The 14570-nt window shown below is 50.7% G+C and overlaps 1 protein-coding gene across 1 annotated transcript in view; it reads right to left on the bottom strand.

Moving 5' to 3' along the window:
- LOC135254162 (cadherin-10-like) overlaps positions 1-14570 on the bottom strand; it is a 55343-nt gene that overhangs the window by 24110 nt on the left and 16663 nt on the right. Inside the window, exon 2 of the mRNA XM_064334142.1 lies at positions 7577-7986. Within this exon, the coding sequence (XP_064190212.1) occupies positions 7577-7798 (222 nt within the window). The 5' untranslated portion in view covers positions 7799-7986. The remainder of the gene's footprint in view (positions 1-7576; positions 7987-14570) is intronic.

The raw sequence follows: 14570 nt of genomic DNA, 5'->3' as shown, positions 1-14570 counted from the left end.
TCTGGTCCAGCTAGGTGTGCCTCTGGGAGAGATTCGGTGCAAAGTGAAATTGATTAAGCCTGTCATTACACCGCTATTTTTACAGCATGAGCGCCGCCGAAACAGCTCAGGCCGCTATTCAAATTCTCACAGTACATTACAATAATTACAGGAATTACCATGATGTGGGGGAGGGCAGGTTTTATTTTAGTTTTAAGCTTGGTTGGGGGGGGGGGGTGTGATGGTCCCATCAGCAATGCGTGGCTGACATGTACAGGAAGTTGCTGTAGTAGATGTCTGTGCACTCTGCCCCCCCTAACCCCCCCCCCCCCCTCCATTCCCACACCCTGGGTCTTCATCTGGCCTCATTCCTCATCGTCTCCCATGGCAACAGAAATTTACTGTAGCTCTGTCACTCACGTCAGGGAAAAAAAAAAAAAAACTCTCAGAAATCAATCTGGTCGCCCACGCAGATTTACGTCCTCCGATCGATTTTATCGAAGATACAATTAAACCCTGGCGGAAGGAAAAAAAATCCCCTGAGACCCGCCCCATGTGAACTGCCAATCAAACCACCAACCCCCCACCCCCCCCCACCATGACCACACGCACACACACACGCATGCAGACACACGTGCATGCACACACGCACACACACACGCACACACACACACACAAACCATCTTACTTCTGATCTGATTTAAAAAAAATAACTTAAATAAATTAAATAAAACATAAATAATTTCCAAGATGCAGATTACATCTGCCAGTCATGGTTTACATGATTTCAGTCCAGGGTTGTCCTACAACATGCTCACCTGTCACTGCACTGCGTAGGCCTGAGCAGTCCCCATAGCTGTTAATGGAGGTGATGTGAACGTCCTGTTTCCAGCACGGTCATATTCCAAACGCACAGCTTCTGCCCCTCCCGCACCCTCACACCCAGGCTAGCCTGCTATCTGCGGAGGCTATCTGTCCCATTCCTCACTAATTGAATTAATTACAACAGCCGCCATTTCCTCGGTTAGGGGCCTGACCTTCGGGGTCACCTATCGGGGAAGCGCATTCTGCCGAAACCGCTATGCTTCTTGTCTGTCTGTTCAGCAATACATTAAAATGTTATCTTTTAATTAAGTCTTTTTTATTTATTTATTTTTTTAAACGGCTCAGCCTCCGTTTCAGCTGAATGTCTTTTACTTGTTAGAACGGGGTTGGCTGGACAGAAGGAGATAAAGTCATATAGATCCTGTCAGACAGCAGACATAGACACGCACGCATGTGCACACACACAGACACAGACACGCGTGCACACACACATGCATGTGCTCAGACAGCTATTTTCATGGAAATGATTCTGTCACAAACTGGCCTGACAGTCTACTTGCTTGTCTGCCTCTCCTGTCTGTCTGTCTGTCTGCCTGCCTGGCTCATCTGTTTGTCTGTCTCTCTTGCCTGAGTACCTGTCTACCGGTATGTCTGTCTGTCTTGCCTGGGCACCTGTCTACCTGCCTGTCTGTCTCTCTTTCCTGAGTACCTGTCTACTGGTATATCTGTCTCTCTGGCCTGGGTACCTGTCTGTCTGTCTGTCTGTCTCTCTTTCCTGAGTACCTGTCTACTGGTATATCTGTCTCTCTGGCCTGAGTACCTGTCTGTCTGTCTGTCTGTCTCTCTTTCCTGAGTACCTGTCTACTGGTATATCTGTCTCTCTGGCCTGAGTACCTGTCTGTCTGTCTGTCTGTCTCTCTTTCCTGAGTACCTGTCTACTGGTATATCTGTCTCTCTGGCCTGGGACCTGTCTACCTGTCTGTCTGTCTCTCTGGCCTGGGTACCTGTCTACCTGCGTGTCCACTGGGGAGCGCTGTGGTTCAGGGTCTCTGCAATGTTAAGGAGTTGTGGAGGTGAGCAGCTGGTAATCAGGAACATGAGTGGAGCCCAAAGCCCAGAGGGGCTCAGAGGATTCAGCTACCCCCAGATATCCCAGCTCAAGAGCTGAGTCACACAGCCCAGGGGGGGGGGGTTGGGGGTGGGGGCTCTCCATCTTTTCGTCTTCCCCCCCCCCATCCCCCCTCCTGCAATCTCTAGCTCCACCAGAGGGATGTTATCAGAGAGCAAGTGAAAATGAATTTTAACCCCCCCACCCTCCCCCCCAAAAAAAAAACAAAACGCTTGTTTCAAATGTCCCCCAGAACACACCCACTGGGCCTGGACCAAGCCTTATCTGGAACTCCGTACACCTTATCAGATATGCTGGTACTCGAAAAACCAGTGGCTATTTTCCCTTTGTCAGTTTCTTTTTCAGTAGTAATATTCACTTTAAAGAAGGTAAAAAGAGAATCCCCCTCAACTATAGCCCACTGAATCAGCACACACACACAGTGCGCTTGCTAATGAGGCTCTGAATTTGGGTTTCTCATCAGCGAGGAAAATGAGCACCACACATTTTCAGTAGGGGGTAGGGGGGGGGGTTTACTTTAGTTTGTGTGTGTTTCGCTAGGGGTTTTTGTGATTTCTGTTGTGTTTCTACTGGTTTTTGCGCTTTGTGAAATGTTGTGTAACACGAAATTGTTTGTCTCCCCTAAGTGTTAAATAACAAAGGGGAATAAAAGGTCTGTCTCTCCTTTTGGGGCTGCCCCCCAACTCACACTGTCTCTCTCTCTCTTTCCCTCCCTCTCTCTCTCTCTCTCGCTCATTCTCTCTCTCTTTCTCTCTCTCCCTCGCTCTACCTCCTCTCTATCTCTCTCTCCACCTCCTCTCTCCATCTCATCTCTCTCCCTCTCTCTACCTCCTCTCTCTCTCTCCACCCCCTCTCTCCATCTCATCTCTCTCCCTCTCTCTACCTCCTCTCTATCTCTCTCCTCTCTCTCTCTCTCCCTTCTCTCTCCTCTCTCTCTCTCTCTCTCTCTCTCTCTCTCTCTCTCTCTCTCTCTCTCTCTCTCTCTCCAGATTCAGTGCTGCGGACGAAGCGTTCACGGACGCCGCGCCGGAGACGGATCTGTCCAATCAAGCGGGGCGGAAGCCCCCGATCTCACCTTTCCCCCTTCCCGTCCGTCCGTCCGTCCGTCCGTGGGTCCGAGCGCGAGCTTTTCGAAAGGGCTCCCTTGTTTGTCACTCCTAATGGAACGCTATCAGGCTCTCTCTCTCTCGCCGGCCATCCGCACCGCACTGCTCCCCTTTCAGTCCCTCCCTTTATGCGCTCCGACCCGTCCCCGGGCGCGTTTAAAAGACACCGCTATTTATCCCCCGCAAATTACCGCTCGCAGCACGTCGGCCAGCGGGCGATGAGGTCACGCGGTCACGGAAGCGGGAGCTTGACCTCGGGTTCTCTGGTTCTTCGACTGCGAGAAACAGGAAGCGCGTTGTACTGGCTCCATCTCCCAGTTTCCCATTCACCGTGTGCCTATTCACAGTTACTGACATCGGCATTTACAGGATGAACGTCCGCACACTGCTTGTAATGGTGTTATGCAGCGCTTATGGAGTTGAATAGCTCATGTGAAGGACCCTCCATAGTCAGCGTTAACTAAATACTTTTCTCTTCTCCACACCGCAAGTCGTCCTCACAAATACAACTACAGTCAAATGCAACGATCCATATCTTTACCCAAATCTGTGAATGAGCAGTGAAGAACTGAAGTTAGCAATGAAAACATTAATAATGGAAGACTGCAATACACATGGAGCTTCTCGGGTTTCACCAAAGTGTTCACATCGGACCCAAAATATTTCATTCTGACGATTGGACCGGTCCCACAGAGGAAATTAAATTTCTAACCCAAACGCCATTTCCATTTTCACTTTTGGCATTACGGTACTGCAAAGTTAAATTAAATGTACAGTCAATCGATAAAGCATTTCAATTTGAATACTGGCGCATCATTTGCGGTGCCAAGAAGGAAATGTAGTTCAGATATCAGACATCTCAAATATCTGATATTTTAATTCCCATTATAGATTGTAGCAAGAGATTAGAGCGAAATGAATTGCACTTTCATTCACACGATGCATGCTCAAGTGAGGCCTCGCTAATGCAATCTGAAACAGCACGTTTTACGATTTCAATTTTTACGTTTTTTGGACAGCATATGCGCACATTGTAAATAAATGAAATGGCAGAGTGTATGAGTGCATGTACATTAATGTTTATATGTGTGTGTGTGTTTATGTGTGTGTGTGCGTGTGTGTGTACAGGTGCAGGAGCCCACCACTGAGGGTTGTGGGGGACAGTAAATAATCACCCATTTACCTTCATACACAAGCAGGTACACTGCTAAATGCTAACGATGAGAACCCAGTTTCACAAATACTTGACTTAACCAACTACACTTAACTACACTCCATTGGGCGGCAGTTGGTTGAATGTTTGATTAGGATACATGCGAAAATGCATCAGTAGTGCAAGTGGCTCAGGATAAAAGTGCCTGTTTAAATGTACTGTACTGTCATGTCCTCAGACGCAGTCTCGTTTCTGGATGCACCTTCATGCTTAAACGTGATAATTCACCCCTGGTTGTTTTTGCCAGAGCACTCAGAGAGCTCTTTCCCAACCACGCTCTCTACCATGAAAGCCCTTTAGACGGGAATGCACTCTGGCTCGTCCAGTTGCTTATAATGGTTTCTCTCTGAGTGGAGACAGGAGGGCCCGGAACTTTCCTGGGCTCAACAGTACAATCTCACTTTACACGTTGCACATTAAAAACAATAAGAGATGGGGCTTCTGGGCGGCTCGCTTGGCTCGGGATCAAATCTGGAACTATGCCAGTGCCGACCGCGGCCGGCACGTCCAGAGGGCGATGTGGAACTGGTGAGTGTGTTGCCCAGGGTACGGGCGGGTCAGCTATGTAGCGACCCGATGGTCAATCGAGCGCCCGCGAACTGCATGCGAAAGCCGCGTATGGAAGGTCTTCCTCTGACTCCGCTCTATGCCGATTGGCTGTCGTCTGCGGTGTGAAAAGAAGCAGCTGGCGACACCATGTATTTTGGAGGAGATAACCGTGGACGATCACACTCTCCAAAAACGGCAGATGGGGGTCGCATTTGAACTCGGCTCCATTTTTCAGACAATTCGGTATTCCCATTTTGGGGTGGAAATTGGAAATTTTCTACCATGCTGTGGGGCAAATTTATTAAAAAAGAAAAAGAAAAACTATAAGAGAAGGCAATTTCTTGTTCAATGAGAGGGACAGAGAGGCAACTCTTGATCTCCACCATCTTTTTGGTCCCACGCTCCCCAGCCCAAACTCAGGCACAGAACTTTTCTGAAATGTTCAAGAGTAATCCTGAAAGTCAAGACGGAGTAGAGGGCATTGTCGGCAGAATCTCATCAATCTGGACCCCCCCAGTCCTCTAAGCGCTCCGGAGGAATGTCAAGTGCCAGCATCATCCAGACGCGCCCCCCCCCCCAAAAAAAAAAGAGAGAAAAAAGCGAAACAAGCTGACCTTGGTGACTACATGTAATAAGATCATAAACTGGGTTCCTTTATTGTGGATGGGGCTCTTTTGGCAAAGCATAATCTTAGCTGATGTTATGTCTTTCTTTCCCACTACAATCAAGAACCCATCCCCCCACCCCCCCCCCACTAAAAATGAATGAAAAAACAGAAAAATAAAATAAAGCTAAATAAAATAAAAAAATAAATACCAATGCTACGGTTTGGCAGCACGCACATTTTCCCCACGGTGGTCTAATATGGACAGCATGGACGGCAGCCCAGACCCAGCAGGGGGGGGGGCTCAGTGCCTATGGGACGGACACATCAAAGCTCGCTGGCAGACGCTCATGAATGGAGCATGCCGCTACGGGGTCTCATCTCCATCTCATCTCCCATACGTGGTCTCGTCTCATCTCCCATAATACCACCGCAGCCCGACACACGCATGCTAAACATGTACGTTCAGGTACAAACTTTAGAGCAGGGAGCAAATCTGTGATTCGTCCTGCGACTTCTGTCGTGTTAACACTTTAAATAATTCACGTATATCCGCGTACTTAAATTCGCTGAAGACGAGCCCTGACCCTCTCCTGGTTCTTGGTCCCCACCGCCAATCACCTGGAGGTCTGGATGTCCCATCGTGCTGTAAAGACGCCATTTTGGATCAACAGGTCAGACTGAAGCCACGATCACATGATCACAGGTGGAGAAACTGGTCACCTGGTGAACCCGGGGTACTTCCTGTATTTCCTATAGATGCCTATAAAATCTGCATTCTCGTACGTATGCATTCCCTTTGCCGCTCTCCTCTTATCTGATCGCCAGGGGCCTGGAGGACGGGCACCTCGGCCTAGCTAACCCCACCGGGGAAAGAGAGAGCGAAGACCTGTAGAAAGAACCTCCAAAGAGATGCGCTATCTCTCTCAGGTTTTAGACCCGGCCAGCGATTCATTAATCCAAGTCAGGGCGGCAGAGTAGTGTAATGGGTAAGGAACTGGTCTTGTGACCTAAATGTCATAGGTTTGATTCACGGGTAGGGCACTGGGATGAGGACGAGCTCCTCCTCTAGGCAAGACACCCCCCCCCCCCCCACCTAAGATCGCTTCCCACTGGGGAGTGTTTTTCTTGCCAGAGATTTTCTTTTCACTGGGGAGGTTTTTCTTTTTTAACCTCAGTTGCAGTTTTGGGTTTTTTTTTTTTTTTTTTTGGGGGGGGTGGGGGGGGATGGAATCCAGGCCCGGGTGGAATCTATCACATTTTACATTTTCCAAAGAGGTTTTCTTTTTATTTTTTATAATGGTCTCTCTTGTAAAGAAAAAAATAAATAAATAAAAAATGCCCGCAGAAATGAAATGAAATAAAATGGAATTGCACTGAATTAAATGAAGCATGGAAAGAAGCCATTCACTGTTGCTTCTCTTTCTACATCACTGGGGGTGGGGGGGGAGGGGGGGGAGGAGGTGTCTGGCAAAAACCTGATGTTGAATCTATCTCAAAAACAACTCCGAGGTTATAGGCTGCCTATTCCCTCACACGTCGCAACGGGCTTGTCCCAGCAGAAAGAACTGTGATCCCTTTAACAGGAAAACATCAGGTTGCAGAGACCATTCCCCCGGGCGTGTTAATGCTCAGCATCTGGAACAAACACAGAAGCGATTTTCCACATAACTGCGGGAAAACGGTGGCGGAGTGACGCTGGTCTGCGGCCGTCCCTCCGCGTCGCTGTTGATTTTTCCAGCGGCAGGTGCGCCAGGAACAGAATCGGCGGGACTGGGTTTTTATCTTTCCCATAAGGTTACAAATCTGTCTGTTTTCGCCAATGCGCAATCACCCTCGGTACCCATCAGTATAGTTAGCATATAGAGTCTACCACCAGATCCAGAACCCTGGATCACTACCGCTTGCAAGCTTGTGCTCTGCAAGGCAATATCCACCCAGTGCATTCAGTCATATTTATATTATTTCAGTAGACTGTGAAGTAATGTGCACATCACGCAGAGAGAGAGAGAAAGAGAGAGAGACAGAGAGAGAGTGGAGCAGAGAGAGAGAGAGAGAGAGAGTGAGAAAGAGAGAGACAGAGAGAGATGGAGATTGAGAGAGACAGAGAGATGGAGAAATGGAGAGAGAGAGAGTGAGAGAGAGAGAGAGGGAGGGAGATCATGGCATACCTTCCCCACATACTGGTAGTCTGTTCCGGTGTATTCTTCCAGGAGAAAGAAGTGGTTCCACATCCAGCCTCGTTTGGAGCGCCGCAGGGCCGCGCCGTCGCCACCCCCCTGTCCCGTCGACCCCGCTAAAGCACCCCCCGCAGTCCTCCCGAAAAAAAAGGCCACGGCGTCTCCGTGGAGACAGAGGGCGACCCACAGCAGCAGCAGGAGCTGAGTTCTCATTGTATCCCGTGATGCAGCTCTCCCCCCGGGGGTCCCCGTCACTGCTGCTTGCGTCTCGCCGGCGTTCCTCTCGGGCGTTTTTTTTATTTTTTTCTTTCTTTTTTCGGTCAGGGAAACGGGGCCGGCCTCATAGTCTTCACCTTTTTCCTTCTTCTACTCTCCCATTGGCTCCCGGGGTCCGGCGCCACCTGTAAAAAAAACAAAAAAAACAAAAAAAAAAACAATCAGGTCGTTAGGAGAGGGAGCGGCTCAAATGCTGGCTTTCGGGTGTGTCTGTCTACCATTATGGGGCCTGGGGGGCCAGGCACTGGAAAGAGGGTGCTGAATTAAATGGGAGAATGCAGGGCTCCAGCCCTCCACCACAGAAGAATAAGGGGGGGTAATACAGTAGTTCTCAGTACTGAACATAATCAGAGACTAATGGGAAAATGAACGCAGGGACACTGAGGAGGGGGATGGCACCTAGTTGTTTGATTGAGCTTCTGCCCTCTCCAGAGCATCGTGGGGTTTCCTGGTCATTTGTGGCGGGAAGACTGCGTGCTCTCCAGCGTGCTATCCCACAATCCTTAGTGGAGGTGCTCCCACTGCCTCCGGCTTCCGACGGCTTGACCACGGTCAGAGAGCGACAGACACACACGCACACACACACACACACACACACGCACACACACACACACACACACCCACAGATGCACACACACACACACACACACACACACACACACACACACACACACACCCACACACACACACACACACACCCACACACACACACACACACCCCTGTGTGTGGACACGGTCGCCCGGAGCTCAGTTGGGCCGGGGCGCGAGCTCGCCGCTGACCCGTGACTAAGGCAGAAATGGCCCGATATTCAGCTCGCCCGTCCCGCCCATCAATTACCCCACCTATCCGCCCAAACCCCTTTACGCCCTGTCAGGCAAACTGCAAATGGGACAGGGCTGGGAGAGGGGAGAGGCAGAGGTTTTTTGTTTTTTTGCAGGGGGTGGGTTGGTAGTACAGTACACCGCATTTCTCTCTTGCCGTTGGTGCTTATGAGGGCGTTCAGTATCGGCAGATTGCTCTCCCTTGTCACTTTGCAGACGTTCCCTTTGCGTGCATCGCCACGAGGAGGAAAAGGTCGGAGGTCAACGGAATCCCGTTTTGGTGGACCGGGTGAAAATACCAGTGTGGGATCAGGAAGAAGGAGGCATCGGCGATGACTGACCGTGCGAACACAGTTAGTATTTTCAGCCTAGAGCTCCATTGCTGTCTATTTTGCTTGTTTTCTTTGTGTTTTTTCCTTTCAGATTTCAGTTATATTCTGTTTTATCAATTTCCTTAATTGAGGACTACAATGTGCTGTTAGACTTGCAGGGTTACGGGGGTGGGGGTGGGATTCAGGGAGGGTGGGGGTGGGGGGGGGCTATTGATTAGCTGTAGAAATCAGCGCGGTTGAAAAGACCACACGGTCTCGAGGGGGTCTGTGTGGTGGTTTATAAAACCTCAAGTTTTTTTGGCTCGAGGGACTCGTCCTTTTACTTCTGTTCTTTTACGTCGCTGAGACTCCCAGCAGACCTCGAAACACCCCCCCCACCCGACGGCGACTGTCAGGCCATTTTACCCCCCCCCCCTTCCCGACCCGACGAAGGGGCCGGACTGACTCCCGCAGGAGCAGCTCGGCCGAATCCAAGGCCGTTTCGTTACATCAAATCAAATCACACGTCAGACAGCGAGGACAACAAAACCACGGCCACGGTAGCCGGCCACAAAATGTCCGCTCTCTCGTTTACAGAATGAGGTCTGCCACCGCCACCCCCACCCCCTCCATCACACTCCCCCCCCCCCCCCCCCCCCGACACATAGAATTATGAATCCGGGCTTTCACAACAAAGCCGTGTAGGTAACAGAACACGCTGCCGCAATTACATCCCCGTCCGCCTAAGAGTGAGTGTTTATAGACCCAACATGGCTTACCGTTTATTTTTCATTTTTTTGCCGATCCATTTGTTCGACGTTGAATTGCCCAGCGTTTGAAAAAATAAATAAATAAAACAAATAAATGGCTTAAAATTGCTAGTCACGCAGAGTCTGCCGGCGCTACGTATGGCGGTGTCATTTCTGCACTGTGTTTTCTGCACGGCTTCAGGTAGCAAACTCTCCGCGTGACCGAAGAGTCGTCATTTAACCGGGATCTGGGGGCCGGGCGGGGCCGTCGGCGGGGTCTACGAAGGAACGGAGAGACGAGACAGCACGGGGTTTCTGTCGCCATTTTCCAGTCACGGAAAAGGCGTGGGAAATGAGAAAATGTCCCGGAAAACTATTTCAGTCGTGCTAGAAAATACACGTTTCGTGAATAAAAGGCTAACAACTTCAACGGCTCAAGTGCGTATCTGTAGTACAGTAGCTGGTCACATGAAAGATAAAATGTTCCGGAAACGCGCTGGAAAAAAAGGGACGTGCGCCCTGCGGCACTGCGACGCTTTCAAGAACACCTGCCGAAACGGAACAAACGAAACAGGGCGGACAAACCAGGGGGGAGTCCGGCGCCTCCTTCTAACTTTGGGGGTTTTTTTTCTCTCCTTTCTCCCGCCTAACGAGGAGCCGAGCCGCCCCTTTTTCTCCGGGCTCGGCGGCGACCCGCCGGGGGGGGGGTCCCCTGGGGGGCAATTAAAAACGAGGGAGGAAAATGTCTGCCCCATTCAGCCAGCCAGGCAGCCCGACGGACAGGTACGAAACCGCACGGCGGGTGTGTGAGGGGGTGCGCTTGTGTGTGTGTGTGTGTGTGTGTGTGTGTGTGTGTGTGTGTGTGTGTGTGTGTGTGTAGTACGCTTGCATAACCTCCACAACACACTGGCCTCAGAGCTTCCCCACCACACAACAGTTTTCAATTAATTGATAAGTTTATCCATCCATCCATCCATTATCCACTTATTCCTGATCAGGTTCATGGGAAGGGGGGGGCGGGGCTGGTGCCTATCCCAGCATGCATTGGTGAATACACCCTGGACAGTTCGCCAATCCACCGAGCACGCAATCACTCATACCTACGGGAATGTTACGATAGCCTAACAAGCATGTCGCGGTCGGGATTCGAACCCAGGCCCTTCTTGCTGTAAGGTGACAGTGCTATCCACTGCACCACCTTGCCACCCGGGGGGAAAAAAACCCAACAGCCCGAGCCACACTAATGAGGTGATATGGAAGGTGTCCGCTTGGTGTTTGGTTTGTGTTAATGATGTGCGACTGGATTTATCATCACTCACAATCCCCCACCTCCCCCCCCCCACCAACCCCCCCAATCATCACCCCCCACCCCTCCCCCCCCTGGAGCTGGAGGGAGCGCGCCCAGAAAGTGTTGGCTGTGACGCTTCAGCCTCCTGGGTGTTGTAAGAATAAAAAATAAAAAAACTAAGAGTGAGAAGCAAGACTCCATAAACCGTTCATTAGGATGGGGAGCACTAGCGGCCTGGGAGGGAGGGAGGGAGGGAGGGAGAGAGGGAGAGAGGGAGGAGGGGGAGAGAGGGAGGAGAGAGGGAGAGAGGGGAGAGAGAGAGAGGAGAGAGAAGACAGGGACGAGGAGAGAGAGAGAGAGAGAGCAGCGATGGCCGTCCGGCTCGCTCCCTCCCTCCAGGCTCAGTGGCTTTCCAATACGTATCGATCCACCTGGTGGGGGGGTGGGGGGTATGTAGGTGGGTAGTCCTGTCCAGACTGCGGGATTGGAGAAATGCTTTGAAATAAGTTTTCTCCGCGCCGCCCTTTGACTCTGAGTGCCTGCAGAGAGATGTGCGGTCTTCTGCATTCGGACAGCGCGATTGGTTATCCGCCCGTAGAGACCAGGGGTCTGCAACCCTGGCCCCAGCTAGCCACAGGCTCTGCTGGTTTTTGTTTTCATCTTGAAAATCAGCAGCCAGTTCAGGTCCAAGCTACCCGCGGCCAGTTTCACAAAGCAGGATCGCCGAGTTAGCTGGATAACTGCACAGAGTACTTCAGTCCATGTTCCAGATTTGAGAGGGTTCTGGGTTTTACTCAGTGCAGTGCAGTTAATCAGCTAACTCACTAATCCTGCTTCATGAAACATCCCCCAGGATTACTAGAGTTAGCTGGATAACTTCACGGGGTAAAACCCCAAACAGCTCTTTTTACGTCAGTCCATGTTCCAGATTTCGGAGGGTTCCGGGTTTTACGCAGTGCAGTCATCCAGCTTTGTGGAACAGGCCCCAGGTGTGGTGATTTAACCGCGTTTATGAACTGCTCTCGTAGAGTAACAACGGAAATCAGCAGAGTCAGTGGCGCTCCAGGAGCAGGGCTGCAGACCCATGATCCAGACAGACTGAAAGATAGAGAGATGGGCTGCACAGACAGAAAAAGGGACACATGTACGACTAATGAGCCATCACACACGGCTTCCCAAGTTTTCCCGAAAACAGACCTAATATGAGGGATCTGAGACAGGGAGTTCGGCTCAGCGAAACGTTCTGGCCGTTCATCTCTTCAGCTGCACCGCTCCGAACACACGAACGCTCGCTTCGGATTGACTGATGTGACAAATACGCTTCTCCTCTTCGCCGGTCCTTTCTGTGCGCCCGAAATGAAACGCTCGTTCGATTCGCTGGCACCGTAAGCTTAATGAGCAAGGCAAGCGATGGAACACTTCAAAAAATGGGGGGATGAGGAGGTGGGGAGGGGGGGGAGGATATTCGACGCGGTTCTCCTCCACAGCTCTGCTCTGGGACGGAACGCAACCCCCGTCTGTTTGCTCTGCTCCTCGAGATAAAGCGCTCCGGGACACTCGAGGGCGATTCGGTAAATTGGCGGCTCTCAGCTTGGCAACAGCGGGGCATTTATTGCCCCTGAACCGCGCTGCTAAGGTGAGCTTTTTTTTCGTCGACGCGAAGGTCCTCATAATCCACTTTAAAAAATGTTTGCTTCAGCGTCATTCCTCGGAAAAGGTCAGGAGGGAACGCTTGCAAACATACCGCGGCAAATACTGGCGCACTCCTTCTTCAGGAGCACTGGAGGCTATTTTCCTACTGCTATTCTCTTTGCGTTGCGTGCATGCGTGCGTATCCTCCTTCAAAGACTGCAAACGGCAGTCTGATATATTCTGTTTGGACTGACATGCGTCCTGTTTGTTCCTGTTTGTACACGCAGCTGAAGTCTGAAATGCAATCCGCTACTGAACGAGGACTCAACAGACAGAAACAGCGAGGTGGTTTCTCATCGAGACGGAAAAAAAAGATCTGATAAGATATTTTCTTATAGAAAGAAGATCTTATCAGATCAGAGACAGAAAGAGAGAGGTAGTGACAGAGAGAGAGAGAGAGAGAGAGAGAGAGAGAGAGAGAGCTTAGGCATCTCAAACTATCTGAACCCATTTCAACCCTGTTCCTGTGAACCAAACCAAACCGCTGTTCGTACAGGCACGCCTGTGATGTCATTTCAAAGAAGGTTCTATTTAGGGCAGATGGACAAACGGTCCGACTCTGTTGCCAAGAGCTGCTGCCCATAGGACAGAACATAGCCCAATACATTTAAAGGGATCCAGAAACAGTTTTTCTTTCCAGATGCAATTTGAACATTGTTGACGTTATAGCCTCACTCAGACACAGTCATACCGAGGGCCCCTTACTACACACGGGTTTTTACATTATCATCGGTTCACACAGGTGGACAGGCCTGTGGAGGCCAGGCAGGTAAAGCAGCTAACAGCCATGTAGCCCTGTGGCTCATCCAGTCCCTGTCCAGCGGCTGTAGCGCCACACTGACACTAAGGCAAAAACCTTAGCTGTCCAAGTTCCCGGACTCCCAACTCTCCAGCTCAGCTGATTCGGACATCGGGCAGCAAGCACAACACGTGGCTCATTGATTCAGCCTTATTTATTTCTCACACACCACGGTGCCTCTCCGCGGGTGAGGGTTCGAGACCCCCGGTGCCAGGCCACATGGGCTCGGTCTCACAGAGTCCCCGCCTCACATCCAAGAACATTATGTCTCCCAAAGGAAGCAGAGATAGCCATTTTGATGCCTGCTAAACCCCCCACCTCACCCCCACCCCCCCCCCCTTTCACTACCACTTCCAAGGAAAACAAATTATCTAGCAATGAAAAGAGCTGTGACAGAACCCTCGTTTCCCTGCCCAACAGAGGCCAATTATGGTATCAGTGCTGGAGGATTCATGGTCCATAGTAGTGCGGAGGATTCTCTAAGCCGTCTTTCCCTCCCTCCAGCCATTACCCCCCCCCCGCCAAGCCCCCCCCCCCCCCCCGCCTGCCCCAGCAGTAAGCGAGGGTTAATCTTCACAGAAGAAGCTAATGGATCCACATTTTGTTGTTTTTTTTCATTTTTTTTTTCTTCTTCCATGAATCGAACAGCCATTTGCTCCACTACAATTAATGGCTGCGTGCATTGTTGGAAACAGATGGGACCTCCCTGGTTATGTAATTGGAAATGGGGGCGGGTGGGGGGGGGGGGGGGGGGCTTAGCAACCATGCCACTGTGATTCTGAAATGTTCTGAAACGTTTTTCAGCATGGTGTTGTTGTCCGTGCGCTATGTCTTTGCGAGAATGCACGGGGAGCCTCGATTTAATCTTTTTTTATTTTTTTTATTTTGTGGGAGGTGGGGGTGTTTCAAACTGAAATGCTCACGGGTTGCAGGTAGAAACTTCCAGTAATAGGGGAGGGAAAAAAACCAGCACAAAACCACAAATCCAACGGCTGGTCGTTCCGGTCACGGCTGGTAGAAATATTAGCGCTGAACATTAGCATTTCTG

Source organism: Anguilla rostrata, chromosome 4 (assembly GCF_018555375.3).
Source record: "Anguilla rostrata isolate EN2019 chromosome 4, ASM1855537v3, whole genome shotgun sequence".
NCBI classification, from domain to species: Eukaryota; Metazoa; Chordata; class Actinopteri; order Anguilliformes; family Anguillidae; genus Anguilla; species Anguilla rostrata.
This window is presented reverse-complemented; position numbering and strand designations above follow the sequence as displayed.